This window comes from Populus alba, chromosome 19, assembly GCF_005239225.2.
Source record: "Populus alba chromosome 19, ASM523922v2, whole genome shotgun sequence".
NCBI classification, from domain to species: Eukaryota; Viridiplantae; Streptophyta; class Magnoliopsida; order Malpighiales; family Salicaceae; genus Populus; species Populus alba.
The window spans coordinates 17,814,824-17,836,119 of NC_133302.1; the positions used below are offsets into that span (position 1 = coordinate 17,814,824).

The 21,296-nt window shown below is 34.4% G+C and overlaps 3 protein-coding genes and 1 pseudogene across 11 annotated transcripts; 2 read left to right on the top strand and 2 right to left on the bottom strand.

Moving 5' to 3' along the window:
- The first annotated feature begins 977 nt into the window (after positions 1-977).
- On the top strand, positions 978-5,806 carry LOC118056609 (uncharacterized). 4 transcript variants are annotated; one of them, XM_073406804.1, is made up of 11 exons: positions 978-1,133; positions 1,409-1,510; positions 1,708-1,882; positions 2,562-3,260; positions 3,849-4,220; positions 4,314-4,372; positions 4,446-4,541; positions 4,683-4,776; positions 5,119-5,214; positions 5,419-5,468; positions 5,625-5,773. In XM_073406804.1, the coding sequence occupies exons 3-11, from the start codon at positions 1,721-1,723 to the stop codon at positions 5,734-5,736; spliced, it is 1,740 nt and encodes a 579-aa protein (XP_073262905.1). In that variant the 5' UTR covers positions 978-1,133; positions 1,409-1,510; positions 1,708-1,720; the 3' UTR covers positions 5,737-5,773. The 4 variants fall into 4 exon arrangements, with proteins under 4 accessions (XP_073262905.1, XP_073262906.1, XP_073262907.1 ...); XM_073406805.1 differs by having other exon boundaries at positions 1,414-1,510; XM_073406806.1 differs by lacking the exon at positions 978-1,133 and having other exon boundaries at positions 1,154-1,510; positions 2,565-3,260; positions 5,625-5,772.
- Positions 5,807-6,029: 223 nt separating this feature from the next.
- Positions 6,030-8,189, bottom strand: LOC118056556 (protein DETOXIFICATION 14-like; annotated as a pseudogene).
- A 191-nt stretch (positions 8,190-8,380) lies between these two features.
- Positions 8,381-12,601, bottom strand: LOC118056610 (uncharacterized). Of its 6 annotated transcripts, XM_073406996.1 has the most exons (3): positions 12,463-12,595; positions 9,348-12,267; positions 8,381-9,217 (listed from the first exon to the last, which is right to left on the bottom strand). In XM_073406996.1, the coding sequence occupies exons 1-2, from the start codon at positions 12,499-12,501 to the stop codon at positions 11,008-11,010; spliced, it is 1,299 nt and encodes a 432-aa protein (XP_073263097.1). In that variant the 5' UTR covers positions 12,502-12,595; the 3' UTR covers positions 8,381-9,217; positions 9,348-11,007. The 6 variants fall into 6 exon arrangements, with proteins under 6 accessions (XP_073263097.1, XP_034924750.1, XP_034924749.1 ...); XM_035068859.2 differs by having other exon boundaries at positions 11,009-12,601; XM_035068858.2 differs by having other exon boundaries at positions 11,004-12,600.
- A 4,537-nt stretch (positions 12,602-17,138) lies between these two features.
- On the top strand, positions 17,139-18,808 carry LOC118056612 (cytochrome c). The gene is made up of 3 exons (XM_035068863.2): positions 17,139-17,369; positions 17,817-17,950; positions 18,496-18,808. The coding sequence occupies exons 1-3, from the start codon at positions 17,258-17,260 to the stop codon at positions 18,589-18,591; spliced, it is 342 nt and encodes a 113-aa protein (XP_034924754.1). The 5' UTR covers positions 17,139-17,257; the 3' UTR covers positions 18,592-18,808.
- The last annotated feature ends 2,488 nt before the right edge of the window (positions 18,809-21,296 follow it).

Consider the following 21,296-nt stretch of genomic DNA (forward strand, 5'->3'; position numbering starts at 1 on the left):
AATTTTTGTCCCACTAAAAAGGATAGGACAAGTTGTTCAATTCTCTGCACAAGGATTTATCTAAATCAATGTAAGGATAAAAATAATAATTATTATATTTTAAAATCTTATTTGAGGGGCAAGACCCGGGTTATGGATTAGGTTGACTATTGATCTATGTCAATGTAAGGAATAAAAATGACTATTATTATCATAGTTTTAAAACTTGATTCTAAAATCGACAAAATCGACCTAGGACAAAGCCTAGGTCACAAATCGAGTTAACTATTGACTCATGTTAACATAAAAATAAAAATAGTTATTATCATAGTTTTAAGATATGAATCGAGGATCGACTAGGGGCAAAGCTTATGTCTCCTGTCTCCCATCCAATATCTAATCAAATAATAAAAATAATAAATAACTATTATTCAATCCAGTTCAAAGCACCAAATTCAAGACAAGACAATCCAATATTGTTCATCATACTAAACATTACCTGAAGGATTCAGATGGTGCTCATTAAGCCATGTATATTTCTTTTCTTAACGTTCAAGTTCAAATTTTACGGGAATTTTTTTTTATGCACAATAAGTTTACTTCTAATTATTATTGTTTGAGAAGATGATTGAATTTTAATTGATGCATGAAAATAAACAAATATGCTTGAGGGGTGTATTTGTGTAATGTTTTAAATTACTTTGAGAAATTATTTTTCAGATGATTTTGATATATTAAAATCTCCCTACAAAACATTAAATTTGATGATTCTTTTTTAAATATAAAATCATTTTTATAAAACTGCTTGGATTGTATTATCAAATAACATTTAGATCCTACTATATATGTTTATAAATTAAACATCTTCGGACCTAACTTGTAACAATGGCAATGATTACTGAAGATCTTGCCTTTATAAAAAAGCAAATTGATTATCTCAAACCTAAGGGATAAAAATGAATAACAAGGGAAACATGTTTATCCCTATTCTTCCTATAATTAGCTAGCTTTTTAAAAAACACAGCAAGAACAAATAGAAGAAGTCAATAGAAATAACAGAAATAAGTTTTAAGTGTCAGTTGTAACCGAATAATAAAGGACTACAAACAACTGGGAGGCCCTCCACGTTCCCTCTTGTAGCCGTAACAAGCAAGGTATAGTACCAACCGATGCTAATAAAATGAATAAATGCACACAGAGATTCCTTATTTTCTGCCTAATCTTTCCTCCATTTATTTTTCTTGAGCAAGAACGTTAGTTATAGATCATTGAGTCTTCGTTGTGATCATTAACATGTGCTGAGTTTCGAGCCTTAAATGCATTATTGCCATATCTGGTCTTCGTTTATGTTCTAGACAAAAGGGAGGGGACATTGGATTTTGATTTCTGATGTTTCTTTCATTAATGTTGTTGCTGTTGTCTTTATAAGTGAAGAGAATCTCAGTTGTGGAGATGGAGAGTGATCAGACTGAACATCATCATAGGCATCATCGCAACCAGCAACATCAAGTCTTGTTGCCAACACAGTCAGGTATGCATGTTCTTTGTATAATTATTGGATTCATGAAGCCATGATTTTTTTTTTTTCAAGATTTACTTCCTATTTTGGACATTTCTTGGATTCTTATGATGCGTAATGAGTCGGGGTTACCTGGGTTTTTCTAATCTTAGTTAAAGGCAGTTTAATTTATTTTCGGTATTAAATCCAATTCTGATACATTTTTGCAGTTATTTTTCATGTATGAGGAGATTTGTACATTGGCACTTGAGTCCAGAGAGAAAGGGAGGGAGGGAGGGAGTGGAAATGGCCACTGAAACAGACCATCTTCATCACAATCATCATCAAACCTCTGGAGACAATCGATCATGCCTAGAACTATCACCAGATAGAGAAGAATCCCAGGTATAATATTCCAATGTTTTGCCTACCTGTTTTCATTTTTCTTTGTTTCTATCTATCTGCAAACAGTTGTTTTTCATGTCACATTAGGGTTCTTTTAATGTTAAACTTAATTATTAATTAAATAAAAGCCTCTGTTAGGATCAGTTATCTTTACTTTTGCAGCACCATGTTGTTTTCTGTCTATTTTCTTTGCAAACAAATTGTGTATGTTCAAGCAAGATTTAAAGAAAACTAAAATGCTTTAAAAAAAAAAAGTTAAAGAAGATTAACTTTGATCATGGAACACAGCGCAATTTGTGTAATTTTATGTTGATTGTTTAATTGATTTTCAGAATACTATTTGAATCCTGAGGAATTTGAATTACAGGAACAAAACCAATTGTTTTTAGTGACAAGTAGTTTAATCAAGAGGGTAATTAGCATGAAACTTACTACATCACGACCCTAGGCATTTACCAATGAAACCATAAATTTAAGCTGATTCAACTAGAGTACTTGCAAACTTCATACCAGAATTGCTGTGATTATTGAAAATGAAGAGTTGAGTTACTGATTGAGATGTAGAACTGCAGATAATATTGAAAGTTTGAAGTTGTTCTGTTAATTTGAAAACTTACTACATCACGACACTGTTCAATGTTTTTTTTTTTAATCTATAATTTATCTTTAAAATCCAAAGCAGGATGCGTCAGTCTCCCAAATCATGGATTGCAGTTCAATAACTTTTGGAAGATACACTGCAGACACACTTGCATGGGAAAAATATTCTGTTTTCTCCCACAACAGATGTCAGGAGGAGTTGGAGAAATTCAAAGCTCCAGGATTAGTTGCTCAGAAGAAGGCATATTTTGAGGAATACTATAAAAAAATTAGAGCGATGAAAGGTGTGCAAGCAGAGCAAGAAACTACTCAAACTGACCCCACTCAAAATGGGCAGGAGATTACTGCACAAGAAGAAAATGGTGTTGGTGTTGAAGCGTCGAAAGATGAAATTAAACCTAGCAACATTAGTCCGGAAGAAAATGTTGTTGATGTTCACAGATCAAGAGAGGAAAACAAGCACAGCAATGGCTGTAAAATTCAGGTGTTAGATAGTCATGCCACCGATACTGTTAACCAATCTACGAGAGGCATTAATGATGGAGCAGAAGAAGAAAGCTACTCTGATGGGAACAGTGGCAGGGCTAGAAAAGAAGATGAAAAGGGGTTGTGCTTATCTGCCAGAATAACAAAACATTCTATGGAAGGCGGTTCTTCGTCATGTAGTCCATCAGTCAAAGGTAGTTCCAAAACTACCCAGAAAGAGAGCCCTGTCAGCAATGAAGTCAAGCATGGTGGAAGCCAACAGAAGAAGCAGACATCTGCTATGAGGGCGAAGGTAAACAATTAACGTTTCATTTCATGTCAACTCTCCTTTACCACTTCCAGAACTGATAATTCATGCAGGTGTTAATAATCTTCTTCTTAAATCTGCATATCATGCCCATCTGCTATCTTGTATGCAAATACCAAAAGAGCTTTGTTTCTAGATGCACTGTTGCTAGTTCCTGGTATATGGAAGATCTGTTGATCATTTGATTTGAATCATTTGGAGATAGGAAGATACTGTTGGTTATATTTTCCCTCGTTTCTCTATTTCGCTACCCAATCACGGTGGATTGGGGGCCCTTCAACCCAAGAGTGAGGCTGAGAGTGACTACATGCAATTGTGGACAAAATAAAAGGCCCCCTCGCCTGTCTGATTAGCCCCTTGCTTATATTTTCTTGAATAAGCTTGAGTAAGTATGTTGCGTTCCAAGTAGTTGTGATTGTTGCAATACCAACATAGCCTGCCATGATACTGAAATGGTCTCCGGACACATTGAGCTTATGTTACTTGTTGTCTGCAATTTGTGCTAGGGCTTTGTGTTTGCACTACCAATTACCAATGGCAATGTTCTAATTATCAATTTGTGTTCTCAACCAGGGGACTGTCTCTTCTGCAGCAAACAGATCAAAGTTGGACTGCAGAATTAGCAAAGATATGGTTAAGCGATCTCAGAAGCCAAATCCATCTGTTTGTAGGGAAATTAAGAGCAAGGCAGATGTTAGTCTTGTTTCAGGCAAAAGAATCACCTCTAAGACCGCAACCAACGTAAAATCTGACCGGGTTCGATCACATAGACAACTTAGAGAAGTGCAATCCAGTACAACTGTTCTTCGTGCTTCGTTAACAAAGGACAGGATGGTCTACCTTTCTTCTAATATAAGAGGCAATCCACTTAAAACAAGTTCAACTCCCAAAAGCTTGGCATACAGGCTCCCAGCAACATCATCAGTTCTCACTCGATCTGCTCAGGTAGATCGTCTGGTCTGTGTTCACTTTGGTGTCCCAGTTTTGTCTGCTTGTTAATGATTTTCACTGATTGTTCATCTGCATTTATATATGCAGAGAAGTTCAAAAGAGATCACCACCATTAGTCGTTTGAGAAAAATCAGTGTAGATAACAGGTTTGATTTTACATAAGATATCTCTTCCCATTCCCACCCCTCAATCAGGTTTTTAACTTGGATAATTTTTCAGGAGCTGTGATGGATTTGGTCAGAGGTCTTTGGGGTTGAGTGGCCACCATAGTCTTCCAAAGAGTAGAGAATCTGAAAACCAGAGACCAAAAGTCATGTAATGCATCATAATTGCCCTTCCTCAAACTTTATAGCATTTCCAATTCCGAGCGAATGGCAGATGGCTTTTGCCAATTGCTTCTCAGTTTCTGCTAACAAGATATTAGAAACTGAATTCAATTTTTCCAACAAATATCAGGTTAAAAAATCTTTCTGACCGGAATGAATCAAATCAGAACACTGGACTTAAGTGTGGACCCATCAGTTCTGTCAAAGGACGGAAGCAGAAAAAGGTGAACCTAGTTGTGTGCCTAATATAGTCTGAAACTATGCATAGCTTATAGTCTAGTCTTTTTTATTCTAAACCCTTACGTATTGCTAGACTGGCTCATCCTTTAAGTTACCAGCTAGCATCATTTTACGATTATTCTGTTTTCTATCAGTTTCAATTGTTATTTACTTGTTGAATCTGCATGATCCATGTTCGCATGATAGTTTCTTCTGACACTTCTCGATTTCAAGTTTGTCTGGTATCTGATATTTTTGTCTGTTTCAGCTAATGAACATCATTTTGTTTCGTCCATATAGTGAAAGTTTTACTTCCACTTGACGCATACATTTTCCGATATCTGCAGGGAATGGATGAAATCGTTGCTGGACTTGAACCGAAACCTGGCTTATCTAAGGGGACTTGTATTCAGAGGGCCTCTAATCTAAAGCCCATGAATAAGGTCAGATTTTATCCCATTTCTCATTTATTTGCCTATAGTTCTCAATTTTTCACCTGGAACTTGGACGTTTGAGATCAGTTTTCCCCCCTTTTTTTCTACAATGTGTCCGTGTGATCACTTCAATTAATTTTTAATGAGATCTTACCCTTCTTTCATCAATTGTGAACAAAAATAATGATAAATGTTGAATTTTGATAATTTCAGATTGCTACATCCCAGTCTGTCGACCCGAAGTGCAATCCGAGGGATTCAGGGTATGAAACATCTACTTTGCCTTTTCTATTTCTTAGTCTATTATATCCGAAACTTCGTGATTTCCTGTTCTTAAATTGACTACCTGGAGTCGAGATTTTTCTAGATTTGATTAAACATTGATAAATGTTAAATTTGTTTCTTCACAATCTCCACAGACACATTGATGCAGGCATTCATGGATTATTATCTCCTGAAAATTGTTTTTGTTCTGTGACTTGGACTAATACAATGCCATCACGCAGACAGAGGATGCCAATTTGGCGTTGAGTGTTCAACAGGTGGAGGGAGATGAGGTCATGTGATGTTCACAGCTTACTGAATCGTAAGTCTTGGGGAATGGCTGAACTGGATTACAGAACAGCTTATGAATAGATAGATAGGAAATCTTGATACAGGAAGTAGAATAAGTGCATGACGAGAAAACAGCAGATCTGTAAATAAGAAATTTTCCATTCTCAAAGGCTTATATATGTAAGTTGAATTAGTTTCACAATATAAATTGTGCTTCTACACATGAATGAATTCTTATTTTGCAGCTATCATGAAGAACAGATAGTAGCTCAAAAGTGTTGGCGATCTCTCAAATAAAATTTAGTAGCTTTGTAAATAACAAAATCTAGTTGAGTGACTAATCCACTGTGTGAGTTTCCCTCAAATATCCTCTCTGGATTTGGATGCCTGCAAGATCCAAGGGAAGTTGAAGCCAGAAGTTAGAGCAGGTTTTGGCTGGCATGCATAGAGATGTTTGACAAATGAAAAGAAGAAATGACACGGAATTCAGACAGGAATAACAGTTCTCTGGTTAAGTCCAGAACTATGAACTGTAGCAATGGATTTTCACATGCGGGACATTCTAATTCAGCGCAGCAATAAATCGAATTGAAGAAGAAAGTTGTTAGGATTAAAACCATACTCTTTCCAATTGGTGAAAATTGTCCTGAGAGCAAGCAGAGAAGCTTGTACACATGATCGTGCCCTTAAGTGTAAAACAAAAGCCAACACAGCTGCTACCGGTGTCCCAACCAGATAACACGCCCCAAGATTCACGTAGGCTCCAAACTTCTGCCACCCGCTTCCTCTAGCAACCCCTGATGCAGAGCAGAAAAGCAACACTCTGATCATATCTCGAAGTAACATCAAGGAAGAAAGACTATTATCGACCATTGCAGGCAGCTTTATGTTCTTTTCTTGTATATTTGAAGAAAGCTGTTGCTGACTATTGTAAAGTTTAGATTAGAGTGATAAAAGAAATTTCTTGCCCTAATAAACAGATAAATGAGAACACGGAACGAGTTTTTTCGCATTCGGAAGAATACTTCATGTATCAAGATAACATTCAACCAATATGATAAACTGATGGCTAATGCTGCTCCTATAATTCCCATTTCTGCTTTAAACACTAGAGCCCAACAAAGAGGTATATGGAAACACAGAGAGGCAAATGAACTGAACAGCATTGGAAGTATCAAACTCTGTGTTTGGAAGCAGCGAATCAGCGCTTGAAGTATAGCATATGAAAACAAGTTAGGAATGAGGCAAATAGAGTATTTGCGAGCGACATGGAGATTGAAGGGTCTTGGCCTATAAGGATAAGAAGCTTGTCTGTGAACATCCATGCAAAGGATATAGGGAGACAGACCAAAATCAAGGAAATGATGGCACTGTAAGTGTAAGTCCTCAGCTTTTGATATTGCTCTGCTCCGTAAGCTTGCCCGCATAGAGCTTCCAATGCACCAACTAATCCGAACTGTTTGACAGTCATAGCACCATGTTAAGTGTAGCTTGAAAAGCTTATCCTTAATGTACTTAGAACTCCCTGAAACCTATATTATAATTTGAACTGAATTAAATCACATTTTGTTCAGCTTTGACCTCTCAACTGATTCAAAACATAAAAAACTACAAGAAAACCTTGTCAAATCCGGTTGTTTTCAGTTTGTTTGAATATCTGTATAGTTGTCATTGCGCAAATGAGGAAAGCCTTGAGGCAGAATTATGCCTGGTGCAGGCATAAAGGTAGAACTCATTGCACCTTCCAAAGCTCATCTCATTTTCTTCCACGTATAACCATAACCATGTATCAAAAAATCCGATATTTATATATAATAATATATAATGAAGATTATATATATTAATAGAAACATATAAGATCTCAAATCTATTTTTAACAATAAAAAATATAAATAATATTACAATTACTACATTGAAACATGTAAACTTGAACTTGGTCCATTTAAGTTCAGGCAGACCAAAGCTCAAATAGGAAATCAGTTAGAGTTAAAATCAACCCTTCTGCACGGAAAAAGTTCCTTACTGATTGAAAAAATTTGCAAAAGATTTGAGACTAGTACTCAGATGCAGTTTCCAATTAAGAAAGGAAAAGAAGTAGTTACAAGCAGACTGAAGCCGGTAACACTGGTGAAAGAGGAGGCACTAGAGATCCCAGATAGTGAGAGCTCATAAAGATGTCCAACCATCATCACTGAACCAACCTGCATCAGGTACTGCAGAACTGTGACGGCGACCATTGGCGCTGCTACATAGCTCACCTTCTTCAGCTCTTTCAAAGAGAGCTTCCATTTACAACTCATTTTTCTCGGCTCTTTACACAAATACCTCTTGCGTTCTCTTCTACTACTGCCTCCTAAAAATGTAGAAGTTGGAGTAACGGTTGGTAGAAGTTTTCTACGCGTATTTTTTTATCTGTAAATAGATGTGGTTGTCATTTGTTGTAATTAATGAGTGCTTCTTACCACTTACTAACTGTCTCTTCGAATTTTCTCTTGTTTTGCATAAAAAATGAGGATTCCTATATGTTCAATGGTTCAGCTGTGACTTGAAACAACAGCGATTGCTTTTACTATTTTACAACTAAATTACTACGAAAATCAAAGAGGAGATGAAAGTTAGATTAGAGTTGTAACTATTATGAAATAAAATAGAAATCTAATTTCTTACACATGTCCTGTCCGAAAATGATACTTGGGGTACACAAAGGTTTCCTGGAAAAATAAGAGATGGGAAAACACATCTGCCTTCGATATCCTAACTATGGAAATCTGACCGCGACCAACTTTTCCTCGTCGTAAAAGAAATATTGCTACAGAATGACAACAGTGCTGAGATGGCTTCCACATTGAGTAAGCCATTCATTTTATGTGCTACACAATAGAAAAGCAAAATCCGTCGTGGGAGAGATCTCTATGTTTGTTAAGGCATAGAAAAGACAAGTGTTTTCAACTAGTCCCTATCAGCCAGGACGTGAGATGGTGAAAGGCTGGCCACAACATGCATCAAACACACCTCATTTGTCACTTTCTTGAAGCCTACATATCCACTAGTGCTCATCCATCTTGTCCATGACATGCATCTGCGTCTAGAGAAAACCAACTGAGGGCAAGCCTCGAGCAAGGATGTGATGTTGGAAGAAGCTTCGATCTTTTATCCCAACAAAATACTGCACTTTACCACTGCACTCCTCTATGCAATCATGTGAGGTTCATGTTTCTCCAGGCTTGAATTCTTCTTTGCCTCTAAGCCACATCAAAATCATTACACATTCTCAGTGCTCCTCTCTGGAACATGAATATTCCCTTAGATTGCAAATGAATTGGTCGGCACATTTGAGAAACTTGTGAGTGGTGATTGACAAGAATTACAGGTGCAGATCTTTCATCCTCCTAGATCTCCAGTTGTTTCAGCTCTTCTTTGGCCAAAGTTTTAAATACAAGGAAACAAACAAATAATCCTGCAAGCAAGAAAATAGCCACGTTCTTAAAGTTAATACAGACATGGAGTTAAAGAGCAAATTAAAATTGCTGGAACTTTTAAGAATAGAACAAGCTAGCAATAATTAGAGTTACAGAAGCAGTGATCACCTCAATATCATCAGATATAGAAAAACGCAATCATATTGACTCCCACATTCACAGCATATACTTGTTTTCTATTTTCCTTTTCTGACTTTTGTACTTCCAGTCTAACAGAACGCTAGCCAGCAGTACTGAGGCTAGTAAAGACTCTTGGCTGGCCATTGCTGAAACTAAAACAACTCAAAAGGTATGACTGACCTCAGCCAATATGAAGTAACACTTCATCTTAAGAGGTGATGATCATCGACCTCAGCCAATATGTGGTACCTACCACTAATACAACTCAAAAGATATGATTGACCTCAGCCAATATGTGTTAACACTTCATCTTAGCAGATGATGGGTTGGGTTTGGAGCAAGCAACAATTTCAATATGTCAAACAAAAGGGGGAAAAGATGAAAGCACAGCAGTTTTTTTTGTTATGGATCATTCAAAAGACAAATAATCAGTTTGCTTGTGAGTTTTACCACTCATTTCCTAGAGTAGTGCACCATCCAGCAAAACGTTGACAGCTCAAAGACTTCAGAGAAATGCAAAAACAAGCAGCAATACATTAAATCACTAAGAAAGAAAGTCGTGTTGCATATTTCTACAGTTCTGCTAGGAGCAGCACGAGAGCAGTCTTAGCATGACAAAAAAAAAAAAAAACATCTGAATGACAATAATCAGCCATATTTAGTTCACCCTGCAAGATATTTGTTTAACTCAATAACATAGGAACAAAGGATTGATTCAGAACAATAACAAGCATTGATTTGAAACAGTGGTGAGTCAGAAAATAAACCTTGAAAGTGATTATGAACCTCAGTATTGCTTATAACCTGAGTGATTATCCTAATTTAGTAAAGTCCTCAATCTCAAAAGTATGGTCAGCCAAAAGATAAAATTTGATGGAGGATAAAAGCAGTTTCCATCATACTTCAGAAGCAATGAATCAGTTGGGAAGAGGGTTGGGTCTAGCCAAAATTTCATCAGCATACAATGAAAAAGAACTATAAGTGAAACGAGAACCAGCGCGCATGTAAAAGATATTACTCAGCCATAAGAATTAATGAGTGGCCAAAATGATTGAAACAAACAATAGGAATGACTATTAAAAATTTGTGATGCTTTAAAAGAAATGCAGACAAAATATGAGGGTGGGGGAAAAAGGCAATGATCCAGTGGCAATTATTTAAGGGCCTGAACACTTAAATAACCTAACCAGTTATTCAATGAGTCATTGAAATGGTTGATCAACAAACAAGTATATTTTGAAGATAAAAATTGAAAGAAGTTTCCCATCAGAATTCATGGCTAAGGGCCAAACTGGTTTTTGTTATATGATTTGTTTTCTCTCGTTTCCTTCTACTTTTGATCACTAGAGCTGGAGGGGAAGGGAAGGGAAATTAAGCATCCAAGTGACAAGTTTTCTTTTTCCCTGTTTCTCGAAATTATATATAATTGCAAAAGGAATAGCAAAAAAACTGGAGAGAAGTTCGAAAGTAAAAACTTATATAAACTCTTACCGTCAAATCTGAGAGTAAAATCCTTACTGTTTCAGCTGAAAATGCTCCTACATGCTAATTTAATATGCTATCAACATCAATTTGCTAAAGAAAATGAAGGTTTAAAAGGAAAACAAAAGGATTGGAACGCCCAAACAAAAGTCTTGCGGTAACCTTACTAAGCCTTTGAATGAAGCTGATGAAACTGCTCTTGCAAATCTGTGGCCAGCGTTTCCCTGCCGGATTTATTGAGGCAGTTGAAAACCTTCATATACACTTTAAAATATGGTCTAAGACCTTTCTTGATCATTTCAGAAAGAATATTTTGGGCAATCACCAGATTTCCTCTTTTCTGATGAAGCCTCGCAAGCAAGCTGTAATTCATGCAGCTTGTGCACTTGTACTTCTTATCTGAATCAACCACGTACTTATATGCCTCCTCATATTGCTCTGAGTTGAAAAAACCCTTGATAAAGGCAGCATGTGTTGAAAGCCGAGGTTCAAGACCCCTTGCCACCATCTCATCAAAATAGTGACATGCAATTTCAATCTTGCCGTTATTGCAACAGTAATATATAAAAATTTCAAAGGTTAATGCATCAGGAGGGCAGTCCTTGTCCTGCATTTCCGTCAATACCTTGCAAGCATCAGCATATTCACCGTTCTTAAGCAAACAGCTAATTAGATAATTGTAAATTCGGGCATTCAGTTCAAAGCCCTCTTTCCTCATCTCATCCTGAATATCTCTCACCCCTTTAAAATCACATCTCCGACACATTTCCCTGATAAAAATATAGTAATAAGAAATCTTCCTCTCAGTTTTCTTCATCACAAACTCAACCATGTCAAAGGATCCCAAAACACTGAACATTTCGATCAATGAGGAAACCCAACCATAACATGACCCTCTAACTTCAAGCAACAAGCCAATCACTCTCCGTGTGGATTCCACCAAGGACTCATTTGTAACATTCATAACATGTAAGAACTCGAATGCCTTTTTGGTTAGACATAACCGGTTCTCGTTAAACTCATTCAAAAGACTCCTCATAGCATCATAATCATCTAAACGCCCGCAATTATCAATAACCAAGCTACAAATATCAGAATTACATCTCAATTCAGGCTGCCAATGTCTAATCCAACGAAAGAAACGCAAAGCAGACACCTTTTCACTATTCAAGACATGAAAAACCAGAGTCACAGAAGCAATAGATAGCTTTACACTCAAAGAACCCAACTTGTACTCCAAATCATACTCATCCCTCTTAATCAAATCAATAATATATGCTACTTGCTTTTGCATTGCCTTTGGTCTGACCCTACCAGTTCCCATGTCCTTATAAACATCAAAGGATGATGTCTTGTAACCTCGAAGATAACCATGAATACTTGACTTGAAGAAATAAAGATTCAAACTTTGACTATTATGACCATTGTACCTACCATTACATCCAGTAAAACCCATGAGTTTTGAGACAGAAGGTGACCTATTTGAGGAAAACAAGGATGAACTAGGATAGTTACAGAAACATAGAGAAGTTGAAGAGGGGTATGATGGGTTTGGAAAGAGTTGTGGCTGGGACTGTGGGGAGAGGAGAGGGAAAATCAAATTATAATAAGGGTTTGAGAGGTACCTGAGATTCTTGTGAGAGAGCTTTGAGATCTCCATGGAACTGCTAGGAGCAGTGCTCCCTGCTTATGGCTAGAGCTGACAAAACCAGTTAAAATTATGTGGAATAAAGTTATTTCAAAGTTTTTGTAGGGTTACTTACAAAAAAAATATATGTTTTTTTTGTAGTATCATGAACATTTTATAGTCAAATTATATATGAAATTAATTTAAGTCTGTGTATAATTTGAATTTAATTAATCATTTATTATAATTTTTACATATATAATAAAATATCAAATCATAAAATTTAATTTAATTATATTATTTAAATATATAAAGAATTGAATTACATTGAATTCATAAATAATATTTAAAAAATAATACGTGGAAGAAGAGTATGTGCTTGCTAAAGAAACAAGAAATATGAATACAAATTTTTTTTGAGGTAATTTAATTTAATCGGATCTTAAATTTAATTTTAATGATTATAAGTTTAAGTTTTTTCATGATTACTAGAGATTTATATAGTTATTAATTTTAAAATTTATAAAATTAAAAATTCAAGTAAGTTAATTCAGATATTAATATTAATTAAAAAAAAAAAAAAAAGCCAAGAGGGGCACTAGGAGGTGGAGATAATGAAAGGAGAAGGGATAATGTTAATAAACAGAGGTGCTGGAGTCATAGAAGATGTAGAAAAAAGATACAGAAAAACTGGTTCCGGGAATGGAGAAGGTAATGAGCCTGAGAAAAACCAACACGATGTGAAGACAATATTGAGCATGTTGGGCTCGAGCTTCGTTTTCGAGTCTTTTCAACAGTTTTTAATGGGTTTGAGATTTCAGATTTCAGATTCCGGCGATGGTTTATAAGAATGTCAGGCGGCGTTTCCGAGCTTCTAACTTTCCGATGTTTGCCATTTTTCTGATCCCTTTCTTCTTTTCATTTCCCAGATAAGTTATGCGTAATGTATCACAAAATATATATTGCACTTGATAATTTAATGTTAACAAAAATCTAATATGACTGACTCAGATCCTGGATAAAGCTCGGAGCCGGGAAGACGAAAAAAAACATTGATGGGAAATTATAGGCATATGCCAAGGGTTCTTTCTTCTGCTTCAATATGGAACAAAATTGAAAGAAGAGAAAAAGTGAACAAAATTGCATGAAAATTGCAACCAAATAAGGACTAAATTGAATGACAATCGGAATTCAATAGAGAAGTTGTTATAGATTTAGAGGCTAAGAGTGTATTTGGTATTGTGGTAGCTGTTATGATTGTGGTTTGAAAAAAGTTGTTTTATAAAAAGTTCTTGGTTTTGAAAAATATATGTTTGGTTAAAACTGTGGTTGAAATTGAGGTTGAACAAAAAAATAATTTGATGTGTTCGGTTAAAAAAATATTTTTCAAATTGAGGTTATAAAATAATTAAAATATATATATTAATATTGATGGTTTTTAATTTAAATATTGTAGATTTAACTACTGTTATTACATCATAAAATAAATAATATTGATATCAAATATTTTTTTATTATTCCATTAAATTATGTGCAATTTCATCACGTACAAAATCTACCAAATAAAGACTATATTTTTCATGGTTTCTTAAGCGTGCAACAACAAAAACTGAATTTTTTGTTACCTCATCGAGCGATCTCCTTCTAATTTTTCAAATAAAACATTAAAAAAAAAAAACAAATTTTTTTCACTGCAAACAGTGCCAAGTGAATAGCATTGTTCACATGAACAGTGCCCAAGTGAATTAATTCACGTTGGCATTAGACGCTGTCGCGTGAGAAGCAGCTAAGAGCTGGTTCTCACAAACCATCGTTTTTAACAGGCCTCACGTATACAATAATTCGTGTTTTATTGTTGCCAAACATATTGTTTACGCGGTTTGCTTTAAAAGCAGCCGCAGTTGTGTAAACAAACAGCACCTAAGTTAACAAAGGGGAAGACAAAAGGTTAGCATGTGCAAGACATGTAATAGTGAGTAGAACGCATCGACTTGCTTTAGGCAGCACGTAAAGATGCATACAATCTCTAGATACAATCTTCTTTGTTGTTGTTGGCATCGTCGAGTTAGAACCATTTTATCAAGATAACATGTGTCTAAAACAGAGGTCTGGTGTAACTTTGATGATCATTTTTTTTCGTTATTACTCTCTCATTCCTTCATTTTTCGCACATGAATTTTCTTCTCCTAGATGAAAAAGATTGGATTTTTTACAAATTATAGATCTCGGATCAATCAAATGTAAAAGAACCTAATTGAAAAATAAAATTAAAAGGATGAAGAAAAAAAAAAGTAAATCTACTGTAGGAGAAAGAGTAAAAAATCTATTCAAATTAGTTTTTCTTTCAATTTCAATATTCTCTTTGTTTAAAAATATCTTGAATTGGATTTTATGTTATCCTTTACAAGAATAAGATGTAAGAAACCCTAAAAGCTCTTAACTCTCTCTTCTATAACAACAAATCCAACAAACTATTTTTCATTTTTTTTATATAAAAACATTTACAATAAAATATAATTGTTTGGATTCTGATTTCTTGTTAAAGGTTATTAATTCAACTAATCAAATTATTAGTTTAGCTTATGAACTTATAGGTTGCATTAACTCAGTACAAATGCAATTTTCATATATTTATGTAAGAAAATAACTTTTGGCACACTTATATGGAATTGGGAGGGTGTACGTTCAATTGCGTCTACTTGCATTTTTTATAATTAAGTTTGAGTAAAGGTTAAATTTAAAGATATTATTAACTAATAAGCTACAAGATTTGGGTTTAATGATGGTGCTTCACTATTTATATAAATAGTGAAGCTACTCAATACATTTTTTTTCATCTTTAATTTTTTTCCCTTTCATTTAGATACTTCTACAACCTAATTGAATGGAATTAGGCTTAAATTTATGATAAATATACCAAGTTAATAGACATGAGATTAAAATGTAAAACACGAAAAAAAAAAAAAAGGATAATCACAACTTCACACAACAATTTTCATTATGATCTCAAGGTTCATTTTGTTTATTTTTCAATCACTAGTATAAAGAGAAGAGAGAGAAACTTACTTTGAAATAATAAGAAGAGAAAAAATTAATGGTTATCTTGATTTTAATAACCAAAATGACCAAGGTTGGTGTCAAAGGATTCTATTTGACATAAAGAGTTTAATGACGATGGTTTTTGACCTTCTTATTGCTTGAAAAAGCAGGTTGAATATTTTTTTTATTTGATTTTGTGTTTTTAAACTAATTTGAAGGTATTTTGAGTTGAGAGGTTACTTATTTCCCATAGATGTTTTTGAGATTTTTTTGTTTTTTATGAAAATTGGTTGACAATTGGATTTTAGAGTAAAAAACCATATTCTCCTGATTTTTCAGTTGTCACAACGGTGGTTGTAATCTAGTCAGTTTCCTAATAGATAACGAGTCATCTTCTAGTACATTCAACCTATTGCCTACTTGATTAAAAAATAAATAAAAACAAGAAAGGTGACTTGTTTTTCACTTTTAAAATCAAAATAATAAAACAAAGACCCATGTGCAACACTTAAGTCTAATCAAGTTAAGAGTTTGATATAATAGCCTCTATTGACTCGAAAATATTATAATTTTAATAATTAAAAAAATTAATTCAAATATATTAAATTTTAAAATTGTAAACAAAATTCTACTAGCAAATAAAAATACATTGCCAGCACCTACACGTTTTTCTTTACGTTTTAAATAAACTTCCTACACACAATGAAGCGTATATTAATCAACTAGTATATGCATAAGCATAAGTGGTGTGGTGGCAAACTCTTTCTTTCTTTTCTTTTTTTTTTTCTTTTTTTTTTAAAGTAAAGGGATCGCAATTGGATTCCATGCTAAAGTTGATTTTTCTTTTGGTCTAAGTCAAAGTCGATTTTGATTTTGATTTTGATTTTTTTATTTAGGCAAGTTTGATAAAATTTTACAAAGTTACAATAAATACTTTTTTATATAAAAAAATTAAAAACACAACAAATACACATATCATGTGTCAAAAGAAACTTAAGAAAAAATACTTACTATAATTAATCTCTTAAACAATGGATAGTTATATTGTATGATATTATTAAATTTAAATAGTATTGGTATGTTTTTTTAAGGATATATTATTCGAGACATTTGCCTTCGTATGAAAATATTTTTAATTTAACTTGAATTTTTTTTTTCATTATTCATAGTATTTAAAAATAAATACTATTAAATAAAATTAGTTAAATTAAAAAATATATATTAGTAAAACTAAAAATTTAAGTTTTGTTAAGAAATACAAAAGTAGCATCTGAATGCTAGATCTAGTTTATTAAGAAAAAAATAAAAAAATATTAATTAAGTAATTGTTAGTATTATTGAAAATATATTAAAATAATATTTTTTATTTTTTAAAAAAATTATTTTTGAAATTAAAAAACAGTAAAAAAATAATTTTCAAAATATAGGGCATTTGGAATGCAGCTCCAAAACCGACGCTAACAACAACCATTAAAACGCCGCCACGTAAGGAAGACGAGTTAAGGTTGAATTTTCTCTCATGGTGTGTGGTTGGCACACCACGCTGCCTCCCTCCCTCCATCTCGAATATTCTTCTTTTTTTTCCTTTTTTTTTTTTCAAAAAAGCAGGAGCCCGCAAAGCCAACAAAAACAAAAACTCTTCCCTTTCCTTTCTAGTTTCTATAAAACAAGCCCAAAACTCTCCCTCTCCAACGCCTTCCAGAAAGCAGAAAGAAGAAAGCAAAAGGCAAAGAGAATTCAAAGAGAAGAAATGGCTTCGTTTGCAGAAGCACCACCTGGCGATTCAAAAGTCGGAGAGAAGATCTTTAAGACCAAGTGTGCTCAGTGTCATACCGTCGACAAGGGTGCCGGTCATAAGCAAGGTAACTTTATCGCCCCCCTCTTTTTGTTTGGATCTTATATTTTCGAGGTCAAATTGTCTTTTATTTTGTTGATTATTATGTTTTCAGCCCCAATAATTCGTAGATCTAATCTGTTTAGATGGACAGAACTGTGGAGTTTTCTTTCTCTCTCTCTCTCTCTCTCTCTGATGGGTTTTACGGTTTTTGCAAGAAAATCATGATTTTTGTGAGAGGAGGAACTGGGTTTAGAAATGGATTTAATTAATTAAAGATTAATTTGTTTTGGTCTTTTAGTGTTTTTTTAAGCTTTTAGGATGATATTTATAATTTTGGATTGGGATTTGGGATCTGGTATTTAATGAGTGAACATTTTAGATAGTCAATTTCTTCTGAGATTTGTGTTAAACTTATTTGCTTGGTTCCTGTGTTTTTAAGGTTTTAATTTGCTTCGACTGTTTAAATGTTCAGGACCCAATCTGAATGGCTTGTTTGGAAGGCAGTCAGGAACAACTGCTGGATACTCTTACTCTGCTGCTAACAAGAACATGGCCGTCACGTGGGAGGAGAAGACCTTGTATGATTACTTGCTCAACCCCAAGAAGGTATAAATCAACTCTAAAGCATAGTATGACTTGGCATGTTTACCAGTGCGTCTTTAACTGGTTAAGTATGGTTTATACATTGAAGTTTTGTGATAATTCTGTGATGATAGCTGAACTTAGTTGTTTTCTATCAAGTTATGACATTGTTACTCAGCATTTGGTAACTCAAGGTCGCGAAGAGAAACATGCTGGACAATATGCTAGGTCTAGTAATTAGGAAGGCTGGGTTAAAAATTGAATGACTTGCAAACAGAGAACATGGAGCGTGTAGATTATAATGTTTAGGCTTTGCTCTGAGATCAAGGTTGAATAATCAAGAAAGCGACCCCATCATTGATGATATTTATCCTATGGTGTACGAAATGAACTTTCACATTTCATTTCAATGTGATAAGACAGCCTAGCATTTATAGTTGGTAGAATCATCTGACTATCTTAGATACAGATGAAGAACTCATGTCTTGACACTGGTGTTTGTGCCTCTTATACCATGTTTTTTTTTGTTAGTTTGCGTAGCTGACCCCTAGTGAAAATTGTTTACGCAGTACATCCCTGGAACGAAGATGGTTTTCCCTGGATTGAAGAAGCCACAGGAGCGTGCTGATCTCATTGCATACTTGAAGCAGTCCACTGCATCTTAAGCATTTCACACTTCCGACCTCCCCATTTTGCAGTTGTTGGAGATAAATTTTTTTTTTTTACCAATAAAGTAACCATCCTATACAATGAGCATTGCTAGTCAATGCTCCTTCGAAGAGTTGCCATAATTGGCAAACTAAACATTCGATTCATTTAGCTTACTGTGCCTCTATTTTGCGAATATTTGGTGGATTACCAATAAATAGTTTGTTAATGATAGTTTATGGTTTTGATATTGCATGAACATTTCCATAGTTGCTATTGTCTGCCTTCAATCTACTCTGATGCATAGCAGGTCTATGGTAAAGTACTTTTGAATGAAATGCAAAATGGTGTATTGGCATCTCTAGCAGGTGATTACTGGAATTCTTTCATTTTCCAGTGTTGGATAAATGCAACTGAATGAATCGCTCCCCCTTCTACCCATCTCCAATGGTTTGGCTGATTTAATTCCATTTGGGGGGGAATACTGTTGCCGGTGATCGGTACTAATCTGATGTTGTTTTTGGCTGCTCTGAGTCCTTAGATCTTCTGTTATGGCTTGTAAGCAGTCTGAGAACTGGGATGCAAAATGTGATAAAGTGGTCTTTACTAGTGACTTTGCCCGGGAAATGCAAGTTTATTTTTATTTTTCCTTCCCATCGAGTACTATATTTCTTACATGCAACCATGATAATCCCTAGTAATCAAAGGTTGCCATGACACAGTGAACTGGAATTGTGGGGAAAGAGTTATAGAGGGAGAAACTTGTCCTCAAATCCTGAACTGAATAGAAAGGGGAGAGGATGATATGAACGATCAATGGTGAAGTTGTGAGAAAAATTGTTTACTTTTTCCTGTTATGCAAACAAACGTACATTCATACTTCGATTATCCATGTTTAGTTTCATAACACGTTTTCAGATCAGATCGGTCTATAAGCCTTCTTCTCATGTCGGCACGTAATTCTGATGTTAATTACTTCACTCTTTTTCCTTCTTTCTGGTTAATGATGGATAGTTATTTAACATCACCAGTGGCCAAAAAATCTAAAAACATGGAGTATATAAGGAAAAGGAAAATGTGATATAAAAAAACTAAATTTGAGTATATAAGGAAAATGTGATATCAAAAGCACCACCACCGTGTCTCGCACACCCAAACAGCCACCCTCTTCCCTCTTAATCTTGCGCTCGCCACACAGCCAACCTTTCAAAATCGTTCGATAACCAAAACATTAACAAATGAAATGGAGTGCAATCGAGGTGACTCGTAGATGAGTATACTTTGGTTGCATCTGCCGGAGACAAACCCTTCAGTGAATCAATACTTGGGTTGTTGCTTGATTTCTTCATTAAACCATTCTACAATCCATAAACCAATGAATAGGTGGAGAGAATCAATAAAGAACCTCGTAAGGAGTGGCCTTGGTGGAAGAATAGAAATTAGTGTTCTACCATCATTCTACAAGGAAAAGCCATTTAAACCAATGAGTAGGGTAGGTCAATTAAACCAATGAGTAGGGTTCATTAGTCATGCATCGCACGTAGGTTTCTAGGCACTTGTTCACCACCTTTGTCTAGCCATCAAACTGAGAGTGATAGATTGTTGAGTAATGTAGGTTAACTCCTAGATGCCTAAACAATTACCTATAGAACTGGTCGATAAATATTGAGTCTCTGTCACTGATAATAGCAGCTGAGAGGCCATGTAATTTGTAAACATTATCCGTAAACACCTTAGTTACTGAATATGCTATATAAGAATGAACTAGAGCCATAAAATGAGAGTATTTACTGAACCTATTCACCAACACTAAAATTATCTCTTTTTCATCTGACTTAAACAATCTTTCGATGAAGTCTATACATGATACGAACTAAGTTAGATCTGAATTTGGTCTTAAAATATTTATGACCATTTTTGTGAGATTAGAAACATTTCTCAAACCATACATCGGATCGAATTGAAATTTTATAAGGAGATACTAGACACATGAAACTATATTGTGATAAATTTTCAGGTTAAATGGAATTCAGAACATATTATTTTAGAGGATAAAAGTTACTAGATAAATCTTATCAAATTTGTTAACTAGTTCTCCATATACTGTTTGGGACATATCTGGAACTACATGTAGAATTTTACTGTTGTTCAAGATGTGTTAGAAACTAGACATTTCATACTTTCCAACCATACATGGTAGGTCAAGTAATTCATCTAAATAAAAGAGAATGACATGTTTGAAATCAAGAATGAAGTCTGTCAAATGATAAATAATTTGGTTTTTTTTATTTTTTTATTTTGAACAAATTAAAATGACTTCGTCTCTCCCTAATATACATAGGTTTTTCCCAACGGTGTTGTTTCTGTAACCTGTATTAATTTAGGGATTTTTCATTTTTTCAAGTCAATTCCGGTCCTTATTTTCTTGTAATTTCACAATCAAACCCTCAATTGGTTTCAATATTTGAGATTCTTTCAATTGTGCCCTTGGACTTCTTCAATTAAGCCCTTAAACTTTGGTGCCTTTTACATAATAGTATTTGGTCTTGATATTCTTCAATTTTGTTCTTAATTGGCCCTTTAAACTTTTAATTCTTTTGATTCCTATTCATTTTAGACCCTGGACCTGTAATTCTTGCAATCTTGACCAAAAATGACTCCTAAACTTTAATTTTTCTCTAATTAAATCCCTAGTTGTATTAATTAAGTCAATCCAAAGCTC